General features: G+C 45.9%; 1 protein-coding gene across 4 annotated transcripts in view; it reads right to left on the bottom strand.

Moving 5' to 3' along the window:
• Positions 1 to 1,530: 1,530 nt before the first annotated feature.
• PRR14L (proline rich 14 like) overlaps positions 1,531 to 23,307 on the bottom strand; it is a 63,320-nt gene continuing 41,543 nt past the window's right edge. For 2 of the 4 annotated variants that reach the window (XM_072599859.1, XM_072599860.1), the window contains exons 4-9: positions 12,483 to 17,583; positions 9,058 to 9,132; positions 8,177 to 8,345; positions 7,068 to 7,174; positions 6,045 to 6,116; positions 1,531 to 5,325 (exon numbers count right to left, since the gene is read on the bottom strand). In XM_072599859.1, coding sequence (XP_072455960.1) covers positions 5,049 to 5,325; positions 6,045 to 6,116; positions 7,068 to 7,174; positions 8,177 to 8,345; positions 9,058 to 9,132; positions 12,483 to 17,583 — 5,801 coding nt within the window. In that variant the 3' untranslated portion in view covers positions 1,531 to 5,048. Of the gene's footprint in view, positions 5,326 to 5,579; positions 5,675 to 6,044; positions 6,117 to 7,067; positions 7,175 to 8,176; positions 8,346 to 9,057; positions 9,133 to 12,482; positions 17,584 to 23,307 lie in introns of all 4 variants that reach the window. The other 2 variants (XM_072599861.1, XM_072599862.1) reach the window with 2 other exon arrangements.

The raw sequence follows: 23,307 nt of genomic DNA, 5'->3' as shown, positions 1-23,307 counted from the left end.
TACCTGGGATGCAGTCTCTTCTCATGACCATTTTTCAGAAGCTTCTCCTGCTTTCACAGCTCACCCAGGTACCAACTCTTCCAGGAAGCTCAGGGGCAGCTGACTTGTTAAATCCTGTCCTTTTATCTTTGCAACATCCTTCATTTCTCTCCTCTGACAGGAACTACCCCTCTAGTGCAAGCCCCCATTACTGACCCCTGGGTGACTCTTCCACCTCATCTGTCCTTCCAATCTATTCTCCACTTAGTGCCCCCACCCTCTGTTCAATATACTCTAGCAGTGCCTCATTGTCTTTAGGATCAAAAGTAAAATCTTGCTGGGCTGTGAAAGCTCCTGACAACCTGGCACCTTCTCACCTTCCCAGTTTCCTTGCTCCTTACTCCCCTCCACTGATGACTGGCCTTTTTGAAGTTCCTCACACATTACCCTGCATCTGCCACCTCTGTGTCTTTTCACTGGAAGGCCCCATACCGACTATGCTCTCCCTCCTGGCCTCTATTTCCTGGCTTGACCTTATCTTTTTAAAGAAGCCTTTCCCAGTGCCCCCACTGATGGGGCTTCCCTCTGGGATGACCACTGACTCACGTATTATCTTGTACATGTCACTGGTGATATGCTTCCCCAACAGAATGGAAGTTCTTTGAGGGTAGGAATCTCTAATGCTTTGCATGATGCTTGGTACATTATTAAGAGCTTAATGAGTGCTTGTTGAATGTGTGATGTTTACCTCCTCACCTCATACCAGAAGCTGTGGTCTAGATGAGCTTCTATCTAAATCTATGAACCTGTCTATCAATCAACCAATCAACAAGTTTGTTAACTTGTTAACTGAAGGAAGGAAGGAAGGAAGGAAGGAAGGAAGGAAGGAAGGAAGGAAGGAAGGAAGGAAGGAAGGAAAGAAGGAAGGAAGGAAAGAAGGAAGGACGGGGGAAAGAGGGAACATATATTCATTAAGTACCTTGCCAAGCACTGTGTTAGGAAGGAAGGAAGAAGAAAAATGCCTTCGTGAAGTGGCTACTATGCATTAAGCCCCTTGCTAGGGAGACAGTCTCTGACCTCGAGCTTTCTTTCCATCGTGGGAAGCCACACTGCACACATACGTAGCAACAAAATGCAAAGCATAATCAGTACAAGATAATCTGAGGTACAAAGCACTGAGAGAGGTGGGGGCAGGGCACCGTCTCTTACTGTCTGCCTTATTCACCCATCCCATTTATCAGATTTGTTTGAAATTAACTTTGAGCAGTGTCTAAAGATTAAAAGTTGAATCTATGCCCCCACTAAGGCCAGGAAGGTCAACCCACCCCAGGTCCAGAGGGAAGCTTGACATGAAGTCGATCAATGAAATCTCGCCAGGGACACAACGAGTGGCAATGGACACAACACCCTAGGGAATCACTGAAGAAGGGGGTGTTCACTGGAATGTACATGTTTAGATTCTTAGGGCTGAAGAATCTCTCTCCTCACCCAGGGTCACAGTTTACTCCCATTATGGCTGTAGCTATAAGAAAGAATCACACAGACTGAGAATTTTTTGAAACGTTTTCAAAAAACATTTTTTTATTGTCATAAATTAACACATAAAACAGTGGGAATTTTAGAGTCACAAACTACCAAACAGAAATGGAACTGCAAGGGGCATGATTGATGCCAATATTACCAAAAATGTACAAATTTCACTGAACTATTTCTCATGATAAGATAGGAACACTTTATTCAGGCAGTTACTGGCCCTGTCCAGCACGAGAGGTGCTGAAATGTCACCCAGAAGTCCAACGCAGCACCAGAAGGCGGCTTGTGAAAATGCCTAAGCAACCATTGGAACCGTCATCAGTCTACGCAGGGTCAGTGAAACACCATCTCTCCCCGACGCCCCAACCCCCACTTTGCCCCACCCCACCCCACCCACCAGCAAAATCCAGAAGACTCTGGGGGCCGGGTTTGTGGCTCAATGAATATTAAACTCTGATTTCCGTCAGCTGAAGCCTTCTCCCCTGTCCACTGACTGGATATAAGGAGTTCAGTTCTCTTGGCAGGGAGGGTCCTCTCGTGAGAAGGTACAGAGGAAAGGACACTTCTGCCAATTCTTTGTAATGCTTTGGATAAAGCCACCTACAATGTGGTACATCCTAGGTCCTTTCACAGACACGAGAAGAAAGCTTAAAAAATATTTCCCCACAGGCATTAAAGGAGAAAAAAAATTAAAAACAAAACAACTGCCTATCTTTCCCCTGCCTTGAAGTGACAAGAGAAAAGTATCATTGCCTAAAGGTTGGCCTTAACATATATAGTGTTTCATGAAAGAACATCAAATCTTCACCTGGAGGCAGAGGGGGCCACTAGAGTCCCAACCCCAGCCCACTTACAACCTGTGACTGGCTGCACCCCAGCATCCGGGGGCAGGCTAGTCTTGGCAGAAGTGGGGGGGACAGGGACCAAAAACAGATGTCCTGATTCTAAGTTGGCTCCACTCCAGCATGCCCTTCAGGCAAAAGTGTGACCAAGTGTCATGATTTTCACAGCTGGGGGGAGGGCATCATGTTTTGGGATTCACAGCATGAGTTTCTGAGCTCATTGGGCTCCGAGTAAGGCAAATGCTACATGTCTCTTCACTGCACCCCCCTCAGTAAGACAACACAGACATGATTGGCTTGAATGAGGTACTTTCACACCAAGACAGTAATAAGACTGGAAAAGGGCAGGGAATGGCATGGAGTGGGAAGGGAGGAAAGTCAGCCATGAAGGCTCAGTGACAGCAGAACCTGAGGTGATCTGGGCTACCTAGGAAGAAGACCTGGTCCCTGCCAGGGGCAGCATGGGCCCCAGGACTGAAGGGGTCACTGAAAAGCCTGCAGACAGGTGTGGCTCTGGTATTGCTATCATCCCAGATCCATCAACTTCTTGTGAGTGATTTGAAGCCTGACCAGAGACTTGGAAGGGGGTGCAAAGGTCTCTAGAAGCGTTTTCTAGCCCCTTTCCACATTAAAGCTGGGAGTGAGAAGTCAAGCAGGGGGAGCCTTGAGGATCCCAGAACTGGCCAGGGCTGCCTGAGTACATAGCGCAGTGAGCCCCGGGATCCCTTCCCCCTTCAGGGTGTTGTCAGAGCTGCACCAGCCCCAACCCCTGGTCATCTGGCCCTCACAGGTGCCACTTCTGGGTATGCTGAAGCTGAATTAACATCTATAATTACAACATCATGGCTACTACTGCAGTGCCTGCCTTCTGGTCCATCAAGTGTAATGGCCTTGGTATCTTCCAAACTTCTGACACCACCAATGACAACATGGTCCCACTGGAACAAGACAGCTAGGTAGGGGAATCCCTGAAAAGAGGCTGCCAAGGACACACACAATTCCTCAAAGGTAGTGCATGGAGAAAGGAGCTTAGCATCAAGAAAGCTCCATCCTAGGCAGAAACATCAAGCTGAAATGCAGGTCCTGATGATACAGGCCTCTAGTATTTGGCTGGTCCAAAGGGAAGGGCCTGTCCCTGTGGTATAACCACATATGGTACTGAGCTGGTCCAACTGGAGGGGTGGGGAGCTGGTCCCATTCAGCTGTAGTGGATACCCTAGGTCTCTAAGGCCAGGAGCTTCCCAGGGAAAAAGTCCACACTCTCCCAAAATGGCAGACAGGGAAGGCAGAGAGGCAAACTCCCTCTCTACCTCAATCTAACAAGTTAATCCCAAGTGGGTATGTAAGACCCAATAGATGAGTCTTCTGTGCCCCGTAGAGGCTTGTCAGGAGGGTACATGTCTCAAGGCAGCCCAGCAGGGTGGCCTCCTGGGATGGAGAGAGATGCCAGGAGTGTGGAGAAGAGGGGAAGCACCCCATTCACTGGCTGAGAACTCTAGCTCTGTACATTTGTTTCACAGGAAGACCTGCTTATGAGAAAGAGAAATGCAAAGGGGAGAGAGAAAGAGGGCCAGGTGGATCGAGTGGAGAAGGGTTCAGGAGATGTAGGCACTAAGGAGGAACCAGGAGCTGGCAATCCCTCTGCCTCTCAGCAATGCTTCAAGTATGTTTCACAAACATGGTACCCCAGAGGGCCAGCATCCTTCCTGGGACCAGCTAGGGCTGGCTTCCTTGAGGCGACTTCTAGCAGGAAGAAGCAGGGGTGGATGGCTTTTCATACTTTGAGACCCAGGCTGCCCATATCTGCCGTCATTATTGTGGCCATAAATCAACCTACAATCCCACTCATCCTGGTATGTCAGGAGGTTCCTGGGAGCAAGCTTGCTCTCTGACCTGCACGTGAGCTGGGGGTGAGAACAGGGAGCCTCCCTCCTGGGCCTGCAGCCCTACGTGTAGGGAGGAAAGCCATGGCTCCCACTGCCCAGGAGGGAGAGACACATCACATGCCCCCTTCCCTTCCCTGTTAGAAAATGAAAACAAAATCCCATTTCAAGGCTCCCAACATGCAGCAGTGATAATTAATAATGACAGCGACAACAATATTAATAAAAGAGGAAACACCACGACACTGGAAAGTGCAGCTGACTTGGACTGGGCCTCGCGGGGCTCTGCCAGCAGGTGGCACAGACCACACACACAGAAGGAAGGGTGCCTTGCAGGTGGCACAGGGCCGGGTGGAGCGTGGGCCACACACAGAGCCCAGCTCTAAGCCCACTCATTCCCAGGATTTAAGAACAAAATCAGGATGAACCATTCTCCAGCTTGGAGAGCTGGGGGATTCCAAGAACAAGGTGATTCAGCTTCTGTGACAAGCACCTCTGTAAACAATGGAGAGTCCACAGGGACGTGCAGAATGAGGTGGCTGGGCCCTGGGGATCCTAGTGTTATCTGGGAAGGATGGCTGCTGGCAGCTGCAGGAGGGAGCAGGTAGGCCTCCCGGAGCCCTCCACTACTCAGCAGCAAAGCAGAGAGATCCTCCCAACCTTACAAGAGATGTCTGCGCCTTGACAACCAGGGATCCCTCATGTGGGTTGAATGGTTTAAATGACCGGAAAAAGCCAAGAGATCCTTGCCAAGGTGGTCCAAGAGAAAGACCAACACAAGGTCCCCAGATGCTGCTGTGGACTTGACTTCTCAGCAGCCTGACGCCGGTTCCTCTTCTCCCTCCTTGGCAAGGAAGGCCTCCAGGTCCATCAGCTTCTGAATCAAAAGGGTGTCCAGCTCCTGGCTTTGCAGGGCAGCCTTTTTTGCCCTGGTAAAACTGCCCATCACCTTGATCTTACCGCGATTCCTCCTCTTCCGAGGAACAGTAAAATCCTGGAATTCCAAGACCCGCTTTCTCTTCTGCTGGCTGATTGAAATGAGCGCCCCGTTTCTCTCTTTGGGCTCTTCAAAGATGGTCTCTAAACACCTGGGATTGGAGCATCAAAATGGGACCATCAGCCCTGGGCTCCCCTCTTCTACCCCTTAGAAGTTCTGACTAGGAAGGATCCTCAAGGGCCAGGGCTAGCTACACACCCCTGTCTCTGGGCAGGAATCCCCTTGAAAATATCCCTGGGAAGACCCTGAATGAAGAGGAACCTGCCACCTCCCAGGGCAGACCCTTCCACTTCTGGACTGCTCAGACTGTTAGTATGTCTGTCCTGCTGCTGAGCCTAGACCCACCTCTTTACCTTCCCTACTCTCAGGCCTGGTTTCACAAGCTGGGGCCAATTCTGGCCTCCTGGTCGTCCTCACTGGAAGTGTCCTGGCTTCCCAATCTGCAAGGATTTGGAGAGTACTCCCATTGTGGTCTGACATCATGATGTTTACTCTTCGCTGGCAGGTCATTATTATCATGACAGGACCTATGCTGACTTGACTGCTCAGCATCCTGGTGCAAGCACAGTCCTGACTCCAGGAAGTCACCTGGTGCTAGCCTCAGTCCTCCTGCCAAATTCTACCGCCACATCCAGCTAGGACTTACTGGAGTACGGTCCACCCCCTCCCCACTCACTTCTCACAGAGCATGTTGGGAGCAACGCCTTGGGACCATGCTTCTGCATTTCCCATAACCCCCTCTGCTGGAGCTGGATCTCAGAGAGCGATGGCATGGCCTTGCATGCCCTTCTCTAATCCCATGGGACATACCTGGATGCAGGAGGGGACTTGTAATTTTTATTGGTGTATATTTCTTCTAAACTGAATTCCTTTTTCTTCAGCCTAAGAAAAGAGAACATGAGGACATCCTCACCTTCAGCCGGTTCATGGGCAACGTCATCATCAAAGACCTGGCAACAGCTTTGCCACTGTTCACCCAAGGCCAGGGAAGCCCAGTGAGGCCACAGAGCTGGGACCAAAACCCATAGAGTCCTTCTCTTGGTCAGTGTTCTCCACCCATCTCCCGCAGGAGAGTTCTCATGCATGAAGACTCAACCCCTTGGAAAAAGGCAACACGGGAGCCTGTGCCCAGTGAAGGAGGGCAGAGGACAGATAGTGGCTGAAACAGTCTGTTTCCAGAGCACCATGGGAACAATGAGTGGCTGCTCTGAGCGGACCCAGATTCTGGTCCCTCCTCCCAGGAGGGTGCAGGGGGAAAGGCGGGGAGGAATCAGCAGACAAGGCCACAGTGGGAGTCAGTCCCCTACTCAGAACACCTCCTTCTCCCAGGCTACTGAAACAAGCTGACTACCCCCACATCTACTTCTCAGTTATTGATTAAGTAGGGGTCCCTGAAAAATCATGTGGGCCGTCAACTTTGGAGGATCAGCAAAGAAAGCCTTCTCTTTACTCCACAAAAAGGAAGGCCTATCTAAATGACTTGGCTAAAGAGGGAAGGAATGTTAAGGGGTCAGAACACGCAAGGCAATGTTTGCCACACCACGCCCACAGCAAGATTAGCAAAAGCCAATTAAAATTCTTACAATTTTGCTGTCTCGCAGAATAAGGGCCCAAGCCCCAGAGAACGTGATGAGTTGTCTCCTAAACCTCATCAGAGGTTTAGCTCCCTTTTGGTAGTCTTTCCCAATAGGTTCATGTTTCAGCTACAGCTCTTTCTATGCAATGAACTGGAAAGTCAGCATACCCCTCCAAGGGAAAACTCAGAGGTGGAGGATCACACAGTCAAGAATCAAAGTCTTGGTTGCTACCAAGTTGTAAGACTTCTTTACTCACCTTTTTGGTCGAGGCAGTCCCATTGGGGTGAGGTTGGGGTCTGGCCTAGGAATGGTTTTCCGGATTCGAATCTGTGAGACTTTTTTGGGCCGCTTCTCTGGCTCAATCTATTTTTAAGAGTTAGGATGGAGAGGAAAGAAGAAAAATAACAGAAACCAACAAAACATATGATATCTTAAGCATCTTTGTAAGATGCTTAAGTATCATTTCACTGATTTTTTGGATTACTACGCCCAACAAGCAGCCAATCTATTCCTCAAGAGGTTGTCACTGGCCCTGCCAAACCCTAATTTATATGACTGGAATACAATCTCACAATTCAGTTATGAAATCTGGAATATGAAAATTCTTCATGGATGTCCCTTTGCTTTGTACTCCCTTGTCCACCTGGGATCTGACCTTATTCTGAGAAATATACAAGAGCACAAGGGCATGGCAAAGGTATGGAGGTAGGAATGGAGAGACCCAGGTAGTGATGCTGCACTTTGAGGATGTACACCAGGCAAGCAAACCAGGACAGCAGCTCTGGAGGTATGGAACTCACATGGTCCTTCAGTTTTGCTATCTGGGCGGCCTATGGCCAAATGGTATACTCAGTCAAGAGCTAGACGGGAATGCCAAAGGAGAATGCATCTCTTGCGATGGACCAGAAGAAGGCTAAAACTAGCAGCTGTAGGACCAACACCCAAGAAAAGGTCAAGGGGCACAAAGGGCACCCAGGCTGTGATTAACAATGAATGTCTCTATTTATGGTCATGGCCCTTTTCAAGGTCAGAATTACAGAATTCTTGATCAAAGGACCTTAGTGCCTACTGAGTCAAGTCCAGTCCAGCCCAGCCTCCAGAAAGACTCACCCCCCCATATTATTCCCAAAAAAAGTTAGCCAGACTTTACCTGAAAACTTACAAAGAAGGGAAATCCAGTACTTCCTGAGGCAGACCCATCTTTTTCTGGACAGCCCTGACCGTTATGAAATTTTTCTTGACCCCAAGTCAGTTTCCCCTGTCATTGCTGGTTCTGCCCTCCAGGGCCAAGCAGAACAAGGCTAATTTGTTTATCATTTGGGAACTCCTCAGATACCAGCACCAAAGGGCATCATCCCCACTTACCTCTTTCTGGGTGGCACTACTGTGCTGACTGGCACACGCCGAAGGAACTCTTCTAAGCTCTTTGAAAGCAGGAATCTGGAAGTCAGAGGCTGAAAGTCGGAGCACGCTGACCACTGGTTCAAAGGCTAAGCGGGACTTCGGTGCCAAAGCAAAGAATGGAGATCCCGGCCTGAGATAATGGAAAGGAGAGAGAAGGAAAGCATTAGAGATGACCATTTTTTACTTCCATGTAGCTATTTCTGTAGGGCCCCTTGAGCCAGGAAGGAGTTTGCTAAGCCCTGTTCTAGTCCACTGGAAATCCGCAGCAGGACAGAAAGACAGAATGAAACAATGCCACTGTTCTAGCCACTCCCCCCTCCCCTGAACACCGTACGTATTTACCGTATGCCAATAAATACGCAAAGGATAACAACAACACCTCCAGAGAACCTTTACAAAGTGCTTTCCTCTTAACGGCCATGGAGGAAATGAAAGACTGTGGGAGGGAAAGTCCAAAGTCCTTGGTGAGGAGGGATGGAGCCAGAGAACAATGCCAGCTTTGACCCCCAAGTACAACACTCTCCATGAGCACCGTCTGGCCAGAATGTACAACATCTCAGAGGAGCCTCATAGATGGAAATATCTTTTGTAATAAGGAAGGTGATGGGGCACTGGACAGAGAACGTGCTCAGGTGACACATTTATGGGATGACAAAGGTGAGCTGAGCCCTCATTCATAACCACGTTTTGTTAGAAGAGACACCAGAACCTATAGAGGCTTCTTTACTTGACGTTTTAAATCACCCAAATTCAGCCTTGATTTGTCCTTTTCCCTCTGGGTAGTTCAGGGCCCACGAGCTCTTCCATTGTGAGTGGTGTACGACATATGGTCTGAGGCTTACCTAACTGGACTGCCTCCGGTCCTAGCAGCAGTGGCTTCCATGCCCAACAGAGGCACGTGTGGTGAGATGGCATGGCTGGTGTGAGGGAGAAAAAGCATAAAAGGCAGCAGGTTAAGGACATGCAACAACGGGATTAAAAAATGTGATCGCTAGAGTGGTTTTAAACCCTAATTTAGAATTCCTTAGAAGAGAAAAAGCCTGTGGCATCTTAAAAAAACCAAAACTCCCCCAACCCCCACAAAAAACTCAATAAACCCTCCATAAACCTCCCAACCAAGAGAGTGTCCACATGCTGTGTGTTCTTGGTAGCTCGGGCAGGCTGACATGGCCCTATGTTAGAGCTTAAATAGAGACCAAAAGATGGAAGAAAAGGGAAAGGGGAGCGGAGTATGAGGGGTGGGGAGGGGATCACCAGCAGACTCTCAGAGCACCTTACTAAACTGTGACTTGAGGAAAAAAAACAATCCAAGGATGATGTGCATCCATAGTGCCTGCTCAATTTCATAGGCACTCTGTGCTACTCTTGTATGTGGACAATCTGCTCGTGATTTCTCCCATCTGCCTTATAGACGGCAGAGGACACCAAGGCCAGTCTCTGGAGCAGGAGTGGGATAGCGATTGCCCACAGGGCTGTTACCTTTCTGATTAAATGGCTATTTTTACCAACACACCAAAAACACTCTTGCTCTATGATTGGGGAGGGCTCTGAAGCTCTCCCAACAGAGAGAGTCCATTATCCTTCCTGGAGAAAATACCAATTTTTACGACCTCCAGAATACTCTTTTCATTGTGAGGCACTACAGGATGCCTAAAAACACATTCTTCCCAATAGTAAGAGGTTCTGCAGGGTGAAGAGGTAAACTCTCTGTACACTAAAACCTCTCATGTTACTGCTGCTGCCCTTGGTCACACATATGTATGTAAAGGTGACTGGCCATGCCCCCCAAGACCCCATCCTGCCCCTTCTCCTCTCCTTCTGAGGGGGTGGGGTTGGGGAGGGAAGATGACTTTGGGCTGGTTATATCTCTTCTGGGCCTGGTCCACAAAATGACAAGCACACAACACATTTTTAAGTCTCTTTGCTGCTCTAAATAATTTTTCTAATCAAATGGGAAAAAAACCCCAACCAAACAAACCAGGCATTGACAAAAAAAGGCATGAAAGTCTTTGTTCACACAAAATCTGAAGGTCACTTGATGTCAGTCCCATCACTAATGTAGCAATCCTATGATCTGCGTTAGTAAATGGTACTGAACTAAAGACAGGAGTTGTGTAGTCTTGGGGAAGGAAGTGATCCTCCATGTTTCTCATTTTCAAACCTGACCACATGTTTCAAATGGTGATTGTATCCACCTGTGCTATTTCACAAGGGGATGGCAAGGCTCAAAGGAGGTTTTTGAAAAATGTAACAACATGAGACACATGTATATTATGATTAATGGAAACTTTGGCTGTCCAAAGCTACCCATCCACTGGGTTAAAAAATTGAGATCATCAGTATTCACATGCCCTGCTCGGGGAAGGCATCAAATATTCTAGGTGTTGTCTATGAATTAGTCCACAGATGGAAACATGAATTCTACAATAAAGGTTGGGAAATGATCTTTCAGCCCTGGCATGAAACTTTGAGGGACCTTCCTGAAAAGCACATGGCAGGATGGGAACTCTTAACGACTGGTAAGGATCTGAAACTAAGGAGAAGCCCCCTTGTCCTCACAGGTGTCATTGTGGCAGAACAGCCTCTTTCTCCCTGTCCCTCCCTGTGAGAAAAGGCCCCAAATGCCTGTCCATCATAATTCTAAGAATCAGAGACAGAGAATTAAGAGACAAGAGAGAGGAGAGAGATGAGAGAAATAAAAAGACAGACAAGAGATGACAAATATGCATGGGAGTCTGAGAGAGAAAATCACATGGAAGAAAACAGAGCAGGTCGGTGGTTTAGTCCATTTATCACATGGTGAAATGTTTAAAGGTTGAACCAAACTCAACCCAGAGATCTTTCCAAGAGTCTAACAGCTTAATGGCTCATGCTCTGTGTATGAGAGAACTCAGAGGCACATTGAACTCAGAGGGCTTCTGTCATTCCTCAACTTGATTTGTTCTCAAGGGATCAGTCAGTAAATGGGCCAGTCCACAAGGGCCTGACCCAAGAAACCCAGCTGGCATTTCTTACATCAGCAATTGCCCCATTCTTAGGATCTTGAAGGATTAGAACACTGAAGGTGTTGGGGGCTACTTCTGGGCTTCTGTTTTCATTTTTAAAATTCTGTTTTGCTGATAAGCCCCCAAAACTGCCAGGTCCAGAGAAACATTCTGGAAGCACAAGACAAATCCAGAATGAGCTCTCTCTACAACACAAGGGACATTAATTTAGCCGTGGCTCCTCAGAACTTTTAAGGGGTTGGGGTGGGATATTTTTTTGTTTCCAAAGTGAGAAAAATGGCTGTTTTATTACAATTCAAGTAACTTTAACCGACATTATATTAAGTGCCCACTATCCGCAAGATACTGGGACTACAAAGCCAACATATAAGCAGTCTCCGCCCTTGAAGAGCTTCTGTTCTATTCCAGTGAGTGAGAAATGGTGGACACATAGGAGGAATATATTCTGTCATTTCTGTTTCGACATCCAGTGTTTGTTTATGAATCTTTATGAATCAGAAGGTGGAAAGCCAGACCAGTTATTAGTGAGAGAAGTCACCATTCAATGTTTCCTTCTCTTAGCTTTCAGGAACAGAGAGCAAATCCTATAGATGAGGTGATTTCCAACTGTTGGGGAGCAAAGCACTGCCCTCTGAAGGTGCAGCAGATTGACCCATTTCCAGGCCTGTCACAGCACAGATGCTGTAGAGTGAGTTTTTCAAACTTCTTTTCCAGTTTAAAAAGGTTAATGAGCTAAATTCCATCATGTTTGGATAATGATCAGTTCTGCGATCTCTGCAGAAAGGTGCTACTGGAGAGATCACATGTGAGGCACAGGGCAAACTTGTGCCATCTCATCTTTTCTGATGGGCTTCAGATGAAAATGGTCATAGGACATCACTTTATTATTTGTACACTATTATTATGATTATTATTATTATCTCTCTGTATATGTTCTTGTTGAGTTTGGGCAGGAAGAGAAAAAAATGTGGAGAAAAAAAGAAAGAAATGGGAGTTTCAAAAGTGAAGAGAATCCAGGAAATGAAATTAAAAAAAAAAAAATGAAAGTGCCCTTATGAGCCAACAGAAGGCATCTAGACAAGCCTTCTTATTGGCCTTTCTCTGGAGAGTTGGCCAGGTTATCACAAGAGGAAAGCAGAAGTTAAAGGCCAGAAAAGAATCCTCTGTGTCCCACTCAGACTCAGTCCCCATCTCCTTTGCCCAATGGCAGGGATTATACACTGAACATTTGCAAAAAAAAAGCCGACAGACTTGGACATTACCTGTTCCTGATGCCCAGAGTTGGCGGCCACTTGCTGTGTTTGGAATGGAGAGTAGTGATTTCGAAGGGGCAGGCAGAAGGACCATGCTGGCTCCATATGGACAGTACCCTGCCCACTGAGTAGGGCAGAGAAGGGAAGAGACTGTTGGGCAAGGATGCTGGAAGCCTTAACCCTTTGAAGCCCTGTGTAAACTGAGTCATGAAGAGCCTCTGGATGGTAGGCAAATGACTGGATAAGCTCCTTCTTCTCGTCCAAATCCTGTAACATCCAGGGGAAGAAAGTGCTAAAACTGTATGAAGGCCAAGGGCAGAGCAACCAGCTCTCACCTTCATGACAGCATTGCTTCCAGGGGCTTGCTCGGGGGAGAGGGTCTGCAGAGCAGCCTGGGAGCGCAGCTCACAATGGAGCCCATTGTCTTCCCTGAACATGGCTGTCCCTGAAGACCCCTGGGACATAATGAAAGAAAAGGTCCACTTTGGAGGCTGAGGTGGGTGTGTGGGATCCCCACCTGGGGCACTCTCAGGAGGAGAGCAGTACTCAGAAAAAATCCTTGAGGAATCAGCTGTGCGCTCCGAGTCCAGATTTATGTGGAAGGACATTGGGTAGAGTTGGGCACTGAATTGCAATGAGGGCATTTTGCTCATCAAGTCTAAGAGGCCCACTCTGAGGGCCTCAAGGGGATAAAGTGCCCAAGTCCGACTGTCGAGTGTCTTGTTGCACCCATAATCACCTAGGTGTAGGTTTAGCCGCATCATATTGTAGGGAGATTCACCCTGGAACTGTTTAAACCTGAGCCACTTGTAGGTCTCAGCCACTGGAAGAAGTTCGACAGAGTGTGGCTGAGATCTTAACTCTTGGGTGGCCGTGGACACTGCCAGCAGCTTCTCCGCCAGAACAGACAACTTGTTTAGCAAGGCCAACTCTTTGGTAGGTTTCCGAAGTCTCGTGCTGTTTAGCAGAAGGCGTCCCACAGCTTTTGGCTTGGGCGTGTGATTAGCCACTGAAGCTGAGGACCAGCTGAGGACTTTGTGTTCTTTGATCGAGATGGTTTCTGAAGTGTTTTTTAGAAGAATCCACTTTTGGACATCACTCATCTTTCTTTCAGTCTTGATGGGCTCATAAGTGATGTTTGGCCCTTTCTTTAACGGTGGAAGAGACTTTCTTTGATATGATGTCATCGCAAAGGTATTATGCATTTTCTCACATCCAGTACCACTGATATCTTGGGGTGTTAAGGTGGAGATGGGGAGACGGGGACCTAAAGATGATGCAGTCTTGGGACGGAAATGAAGAGCTTGTCTTCCTGCCTCTGAATCACACATCTTTAAAGCCTGAGGAGAAGGCTCATCCTTGGTCACCTTTGTTCCTTTGATATCCTTCAAAGTACTCTGCATAGCATGTCCCTTAGAGTGGCTTTGACTTGCCAAGTCTTGTGATGATAGGCCCACTGTTAGCCCAAAAAAAAGCTTGGCATTCAGTAATTCTTCCTGCTGGGAAAAAGTTTCTCTTTTCTTTGGCTGCACATTTTCCTGCCCTCCTTTAAGACACCTGCAGCTCTGGACAACTTGAGCTTTCTGGCCGTCAGTCTCTCCACATGTTCTCCTTCGTTTAAAATGGGGACCATAAGCATCTGAACTCTCATCACCACCATCTTCTGTCAAAGTTTTGCCTTCAGATTCCTCTCTGACTTTTAAATCATTTAGCGTTCCTTGGTGTTCTTTAATTTCTCTTCTATTCATTTTATTTTCTGGATTCAGTATAAAAGATGAACGTGTCACACTGGAAACCAGCTTTGGCTGGAATGTTCCTGGTATATAGTTTTTGCTTCCCATATCAATGTTAGGGGTCCCCCCAGGTGGTCTTTTCTTCACTGTGCTCTTCAATGTGCTGCTCTTTACAATTTCAGGGAGCATTTTGACATTCACTGATTCAGGAAGCTGTTTTGTTTCAGCTTTTTCACCCAGGTGACCATCTGAACCACTGGATGAATTTTCTTGGGAAGAGATATGCAAAGAAGTTGTCTCAGCAGATCCTAACACAGGTTCTTTGGAATAAAACTCTAAGGAATCTTCATCATCAAATGCAGAATTTGCTTGTGGCCTTAACCTGCCAGTTGTCCCTTCTGTCTCCCCTGGAAGCATTTCTTCAACAATTCTCCCACGATGGGTACTCCCAAAAAACAAATTACTGGTATCTGATAACTCCATATTTGGGTCATGACTTGTAACAGATCTGATACCATGTGTCTTACTCTTCCAGAACACTGCATTACAAAGGCTGTCATCTCTTTGTTCAAATGATGGGGTCCCTTCACAAGATGGTATGGTTTTCAGAGCTCTTGTATTAAAAGAATAGGAAGTACATGGTAAAATAGAGTCCTGGTCAATCAGTCCTTCTCCTCCCTGAGACTGTTCACTCCTCAAAGGTCCGACTGGCTGTAGCCAGGAGGGATCCTCTTGTCTTCTATGACTATCAGCAGAATCAAACTCTTTCATTTTTGACACCTCTTCTCCAAGCTTATTACCAAGCTGAACTGAGTCTGCTCTGCACACAGGAGAGTCTTCATTACCAAAGGAAGTTTTAAAACTATTTTTCTTTGGAAGAATGCAAGATGATTGGACATTGCTCAAGTCTTTAACTTGCAGCTCTTTGTGACTGGAGCTCAATTCTTTGTTAGTATTATCTGTGTGCTGGACATCAAAGATTCCCTTGCTGTGATGTTTGCTCTTGGACAATTTATTTTCACTCCAGCATTCAAATGGACTGTTAAGGTCACTCTGGCAATTAAGGCCTTGATTTGTCCCATCTGCTTGGTTTGTAATCCTAACATCTGAGTGCTCCATGTGAAGACGTATGTCCTTCAGCTTTTTAAGACTTGGAATGTTTGAGGATAGCTGGCTTTCTAAAACACTACCTTCAGAGGGATGGGATTCACAAGGTGATGCAGTCTCCTTACTGTGTGTTCCCAGTTTCTTTTCTTCTAACCCTACCTTTCCAGCTGATCTTGCTATGAGATTTCCAGGCTTAACATGGCTCAAGGTAAGTATGCTTTTGTTTAAGGCTCTGCTGAGTAATGGATGTAAAGTCACTTCATTCCTGATCTTGCCTTCTTGAAAACAATCTTCAATTTCTTCTCCAGAAAGTTCATTTTCCCTTGAGGGATGTTTCACATGGAGGGTGCTTTCTACCAGACTACTTTCTGTTCTTGGACAGTGAGGATCACTGGGCACCAATATGTCTTCAGAGGTCAATATAGACTGATTCTCAGCTTCTGGAGAGATTGCAGAGGACTTACAAATAATGCCCTCTGAGGACACGTTCCCTTCTGGGGCATTCTCAACTCTCTGGTGGTGGCTGCAACATCCCTGAGGTGTAGTACTTTCATTATCTATGTCAGGAGCCTCTTCAGATAATTCTGCTACTTCTTTTACAAGTACTGACATGGCCGCCAGTTTTCCTACAATTGTGTTGTTTGACACCCTTTTGAAGTTTACTGCTTTAGCACTGATGTCATGATTCTTGGGAGAGGCACAACAGGTGGTAGCACCTGGGCAGAAGGCATCCTTCACTTCTCTCATTTGGGTCAGAATGGTTTGCGGGGTGGCAATGACCCTGACTCCATCCTCCGACATAAAGCTAACCTGTTGCTGAGAAACCTTCCTTGTTCCCTTAGAGACATCTGCACAATCCCCTAGAGATGACTCTTGGGAAGCTGTTGCTTCCTTGTGAACATCAAAGGGCATCTTTCCAGATAAGATGCATAAAAGCTTCCCTTTGTCTTCACTGGACTCAGCAGGATAAGAAGCCATTCTCTGTCCATCTACAAATGGAATAACAACCCTCCTTGTAGTTCCTATAGTTTCTTTTGCCTCAGGCTGGTTAGCAACGTCACATTTTTGGTTCACCTGTAGCTGAGGAAGAACCCTTTTAACCTCTGAGACTTTATTTACAGGCGTGGGTGGTTCATCGGGCACAGAACAAGCTGTGGGGTCTCTTTTCTCAGGGAGGCTTCTCAGGCCTCTCCGGCTGCTGACCAAAGAACCAGGATTCTGACTGCGAACATTCTTGCCTAATACACTTGAGACAGCAGGGACAGTCTTTTCTGATTCTTCAGTCTGCATCACCAAGGAGTCACTTTCCTCTATGAAGTCTTCATCTTGGTGTGTATCACAAGCGCAAGTTACTTTCTCACCTTCATGTTTTTTGAAATTTTCTTGCATTTCTGAAGGAACTTTCACAGAATCTTCTTCTGAAGGAGAAAGAGAGTTCTTTTGTTGGAGACTTCCTTGAGTCCCTGGGCTGGGGCTGTGTAAGGAGCGGCTATCATGGGCACATCCTCTTTGATCACTGGTATAGTTCAGAGGAGGTATGCTGCTCTTTCCTTCTGCTAGCTTGGCACTGACAAGAAGTACTTCACTCCTTTTGCTCCTGACACTCTGAACTCTTTTTTCTTCCATTCTAGAAGCTGAGTCTTCTCTCAGGATCACTCCAGTCCAGAAAGGTTTTTCCATCTTCTGCAGGTCATCTCCAGAGCCACTTTCTTCAAGAGAGATACTTCCTGATCCCACATAGGGTAAGCTCAATGGGTAACATGACCCTTGGGGATCTGCTTCCAAAGGAAGAACACCATTTTCCTTTCTCTTTGCCCAAGGAATACTGATCTTGGAAGGATTTTCAATGCCACAGCCACAGTTGTGTTGGTGATTGTCAACGGCTTTATGGTCAAGGCTCACTTTGGATAGTACATCTCCACTGTACAATGGGAGGCTGGCACTGTCCTCTGTTGATGGCAGATAAAGTGGACAAGCACTGGATGTTTCACATTCTTTTTCTGTTGAAGGCGCTTTTGTCAATCCAGGCTCCATAGAATTTAAAGGCTCTAGGGACACTAAGGTGCTGGTTTCTGAAACCTCACCACTGGTCATGATTTTGTCTACATCTGGGCAGTTGATATGCCCAGGTGGGAGACTTTTACTCACTTTGTTATTCCTGTGTTCTGCATTACTAATCATCTTAGTCCCATTGACCTTCATACCTTGTCCTTCTTCAGTAGGTTTTGGCAGAGTTTCTGTTGTAACCTGTACGTTTCCTTGGTTTTCTTCTGCACAAGAGAAATGAACCCAAATCAGTATGACATGCCATTTCATTAAAATGCCCCAATCCTTTTGCTTTAACTTCATTAACAAAACCTTATCCTGGGGCAGGAGAAGAGTGCTGGATCCAGAGTCAGGAGACCTGGGTTCAAATCCTGACTCTGCCACTTGATACCTGTGTGACCTTTCCAGTCTTTCATATTAAAAACTAGTTTGCTAGCTGTTCCCTGTATTTGATGGTCCACCTCTAGCCTCTGTGCCTTGGAATAAGTGGTCTCTCAAAGCTAGAATACAGTGCTTTCTCCCCTTTACCTCTCAGAATTCCTGTGTTCCTTTAAAGCCTAATTTTAAAGGAGGTACCACCTCCTACGTAAAGCCTGTCTTGTTTGCAAGTTATCAACACATTCACCTTGAAATGGTTTTGAATATATCTGTGCTCATGTTGTATCCACCCAGTTGGATGTAAGCTCCTTGAGGGCAAAGACTGTTTCATTTCGATTTTTGTATCCTCGGTGCTTGGTACATAAAAGGCACTTAATAAATGTTTGTTACTGAATCAAACTGGGCAAATCACTTGACCTCTCTGGGCCCAAGTTTCCTCATCTGTAAAATGACAGAGCTGGACTGTATAACCTTAGAGGTCCTTTCCAAATCTAAACCTATGTTCCACAGGTCTGTTCTTCTTGAAGAAGTGTTCAACATGTGGAGACGGCTGCTGGGGCTACAATCCGCTAAGCTACAGTGCCAAAGTTGGGATTGGTAGACTGTCTATATTAACAAGAACTATTACACAGATTTCTCATTATTACAATAGTTGGCTAGTTCAGCCTCCCTGAGAAATACATAAAAGGCCCACGAATTAAGGTAGGTGCTCCTCCTTTCTCCACGACCGATGTTACCTTTGAATGATTAAATCACAAGAGTATCAAAGGAGGTCACAGGCCCACTAGATATTTCCAGAATCGGATCACACCTGAAGTGTTGGGTTCAGTTCTGGGCACCATGTTTTAGGCAATACACTGCCAAGCTACAGTCCATCCTTTGAGGTTATGAGAAGATTGGTCAAAAGAGGTGAGAAGTAATGATACAATTAGAATGTCCACTCCTTAAAGGCCTTATTTATTTGTATCTCTTTGAAGCAAACACAGTGCACAAGTAGGTGCACAACCATCCTGAGACGATGGAGTTGTTCCACCAAAGACTGAACCTGGATTCTTGCCTCTGCACTAGTGTTCTCAAAGCCATCTCATTCAGAAGATTAATAAGGTTGTTGGTTAAATATGAGGTTTGATTTCAAAGAATAAAAAGCCTCAACAACTTTTTTCAGCAAGTCCTCTGCTCTTTCCATCTCAGATTTTAATTTGATCTCAAGAGAAATAGACTATGTGAATATCTCTCTTATTGTTACATAAGCTTTACCAAGGACAGGAATTATTTTATCTTGTCTTTGTATCCTTAGCACTTAGCACAGTGCTTGACACATGGCAGACACCAAAAAAATGCTTATGGATTGAATTTTTATTCATTTACTGCTTTGTATAAAGGAAACCCTCCACATGAGGAAAAATGTTACTAGCATTTGAGATGATAATAATCAAGTGCCAGCTCACTGCTAGAGTGCTATGCAAGCATTATCAGCTATGTAAATGGGGAAAGAGAATCAATTCCAGTGAAGGTTCCAGTGCAGACTAGTCTCTGATTCTTTATCTCTATCCTGTGGGGCCAGTCCAAGTATGGCCATGTGGTGATGGATCTTTGAGTCAGAGCAAGTAAAAAAAAAAACAAAACTGGCTACTAGGCTATACAGGGGGTTGAGATCTGTATTGGAGGATGGGCTTCTACACCACTGAAATCAGAGATCCTCAGAGCCCTGGAACATGTTCAGGAGAAAGGAGGTCTCCTTCAACGTGACATGGATTCAGAGAAGGCAGGAGACTTAGAGGACACTGATAGTTTAGTTGTTTCACTTGACAGATGAGGAAACTGAGGTCCAGAGAAGGGGCTTGCCAAAGGTAGTAAACCACAAGTTCAGGATTTAGATCCAAGCCAGGTTCTGATTCCAAATCCTGAGATTTTCCCGCTAGAGCATGCTGAAGGAACATTCTGAGCAGACCATACAAGTAGTGACTTCAGAAGGTTGCTCAATGGGAAAAGAATTATCTTTGGCCAAAGCAACTGAAGATGATCATCTATTGAGGTACCAAGGGACCGGAATCTACATGGAGAGGATTTACCATAGGGATGAAAGTAGAGCTCCCTGAAATACTTACAGGGATGAAACACATTAAAACAACTGACAGTGGTGGGAGTTGGCAAACGAGCCAAGGGCCATACAAAAGATAAACCACTTTAGTCCAATTAATCCTGGGACTTCATCCATGTACAGATGATGAATACAAAAAGGAATGGGCTAGCTTATCAAGATCCAGGTGTGGCTCATGTTGGACATGGAGGACAATGATAATAATTAAGATAGCTGCACTTTGTAGATCTTATTTGATCCCTCGAGAATGTGAGGACGTTCCTTGTCATTAAGGCCATTTTTTAGATGAGGGACCTGAGGCTCTGAAGGCAAGTGGCCTGATCAGAACCACACAGCTGTGCAGAGACAGGGCTAGGGACATTCTAGAAGAGATTCTAGGAAAACCTCATAATACTATTAATATAGGGTGTGCCAAGATGGAATTCCCACTGAGTTCTGGAACCTGTGGTGGAAACAGCCATGTGCCAGTTATGACAAAAGTCACAAAGGCAGTGGGAAAGGTTGGCCATATGAGGATACTGAGGGGCTTGAAATGTGAATCATACAGCTGGAGAGAGGGAGTGGAGAGCAGCCAGCTAAAGCCTCTGGCTTTAACATGAAAAAACTGAGGTTCAGAGGCTGCTCATTTATGCTGACTCCCCAATCCAATTCAATCCAACCATTTCATAGTGCTCTGTCAGGTGTGAAGATACAAAGATCAAATTGAACTGTTCTTGCCCTCAGGGAGCTCCCACTCCAATACACCAGGCAACCTCCCAACCAAGCTCTGCATAGGTCAGGTGTGGAGCCCTTCTGGATTTGCTGGAGTAGCCCTAAGGAAGTCTCCTAGAGAGGACAGCTACACAATGAAACTCAATGTCCTGGGGAGAAGTTGGCCTCTCCCTCCTTTCTCAGGAGTGCCGGGATAGAAGAGGAGGAGATTATGGTTGTGAATAAAATGTGGGTCTGTTTCACTGAATGTTGTTTTTTTCTTCTTTGTCTTAAGAGATGGTTTTCCAGGAGAGAAATGGGTGAGAAAGATTAGGAAACAGGTAATGTGAAAACAAGAACAATAAATAAAAAGCAACAAAGTGTATTTCTTACAACATTTAAACCTGGGAAAAAAATCCTGTGGAAAAGGAAAGCCAACTTCCATTTGGGCACTCATTTTTTAAAAAAGGGAAAACAAGACTGACCACACTGAACATGCCACGAAGCAAAAACTCCAAAGACGTCTCAGCTAGAAGGAAAAGGTTGTGTTGGCCAAAACATTTATTTATAGAAGCGTTTCTTGTGTGAGTAAACAACTGAAACAAAGTGGGTGCCCACTGGTTGAAGAAGCACTACAAAACATGGTAAATGCATGTAATGGAATATTATTATGGTATAGGTAACAATAATATTGAATTCTGAGAAAATAATATTGAATTCAGAGAAACAGTTGATGCAGAATAAAACAGGTAAAATTTTTTAAAAGACACACTATGTACAATGGCCAACAGAACATAAACACTTTCAAAATGACACCAGGACCCCCTCCCATCAAGGCAGGAACCACTCCTGACTGCTGGAGGAACGTGGCTGGCACAACCCTCCCTCCTTCTAACACAGACCAAGGAAGGAGGTTTAATGGTACAGACCATGTGTCAAGTCTATTTTGTGTTCGCCCTCTCTCTCCCTCTCTCATATATACCGTTAGGGACATATACTCTGTTCCATCTGAATGTGAGCTCCCTGAGAGCAGCAATCCCGTTTTTGCCCTTTTCTGTCTCCAAAGCATTTTGCCTAGTGCCTGCTTTTATCAATGCTTGCTGACCAACTAACTTAAAAGTACTTATGTTTCTACTGGCAGTTTGACTGAGACAGGAGAGGGATGTAAAAAAAAGCATCAATAAAACATTTGTAAAAGCAGGAAATACAATGAAATGCAAACTTCCAGGGAGAAAGAGAAGTATATCTGAAGTAAACAATCTGGAGACTGTCCTTCCAACATACTTCACTGAAATCTGACGAAAAACCTATGGCCCCTGCCATCTGTCCTGAATCTGGCCCGGGCAAAGGGATAGGGAAATGGAAATGGAAATGGAAATGTCAACAAAACTTCTCAGCTCCCTACTAAAAAAAGGAAGACTGAGGACTGTAAAGAAAAGTTGTTGTTGAGTCATCCAACTCTTCCTGACAAATCCGGGGTTTTCTTGGCAAAGATTCTGGAGTGGTTCACCATTCCCTTCTCCAGTAGGAAAGAGGGCATGGCAAACAGGACCTTGTTGGTCCCACTGGCAGAGGACAATCACGAGAGCAGTAGGTTATGCTTGGAGAGAGCACTGAGGTTTACAAAATGAGAAGTGATTCTCAGGAGCAGACAGGCTCCTCCCAAGGGTGCTGAAAGTCAAGGATGGACAGGAAAACTGATTATAAGTGCAGTTCCACTTCTCAGAGGGCTGTGGTATGGTGTGGTGTGTTGAAACAAGCTCTGGACATGGGGTCAAGAGCCTTGGACTTGAATTCTGACCCTTACTCACTTACTCTAGGACTTTGAACAAGATCCTTTATCTTTGGGAGTCGGTTTTGTCATCCATATAATGAGGACAATGTCACTTGAATTCTACCTTTCTTACCAAACTCTGGGGAAGAAGACCTGCTGGACATCCTAGAAGGTGATAGTTGGAAAGGACCTCAGCAGCGATCCAGTCTAACTCAAAACAAAACACCAAGCCTGGTGCACTATGCTTGGTAAGTGGCTGTCCAGCCTCTGCTTGAGGAGGGAGAGCCTGCCACTGCCTGAGGCAGACAGTCCTCCAGGATCAGGAGGTTTTTCCTGAATCTGCCTCCCTTCTACTTGTTTCCATGGCTCCCAGTTCTGCCCATCAGGGCCAAATAGAACAATCTAAAGCCTCCAACTTCCTGGTCAGTGTCCAAGGAAGACTCTTGCCTAGCCCTGAATATCATGCTCCTTAGAGGCCTATAGGCATGTAGACTATGGAACCACCCTATGAGAGGATGACTTCTACTGTGCCTCCCATCTGGAAGAAAGGAGCCAGAGGCACACCTGGGAATGACACAACAGTGCATTTGAGATCCAGCTGGCTTTAATTATAATAAAGGGGAGGACTGCTGAACACATAAGCAGAAATTACTTGGATAAACAAAGGAGGCGATGTTCTATCTATAAAGGGAAATCACTTTGGTTTAATAAACTAGAATGCATTTAGGGGAAAAAACAAGGAATGGCTAAGGAAGAGACAGTTGGCATTATTCAGACTTTCATAAAACCTCTGATAAGTTTATATAACAAAGATTTTCTGCCCCCTGGATTAACTCACCATGGCATTGGGCAGAACTTTTGTCATGGATAAGAAAATAGCTTAGGGCCTTGGAAACAAAAGGTAGGAATAAACAGGCATTTCTGAACATGGAAAAATGTCAGACATGGACTCCCCCCAAACCTGGCTTGGTTCAATATAAAAGGGAAAATAAATAAACAGGATCA

Source organism: Notamacropus eugenii, chromosome 4 (genome assembly GCF_028372415.1).
Source record: "Notamacropus eugenii isolate mMacEug1 chromosome 4, mMacEug1.pri_v2, whole genome shotgun sequence".
NCBI lineage: Eukaryota > Metazoa > Chordata > Mammalia > Diprotodontia > Macropodidae > Notamacropus > Notamacropus eugenii.
Note: the sequence above shows the minus strand (reverse complement) of the source record. Positions and strands in the feature narration are given on the sequence as shown.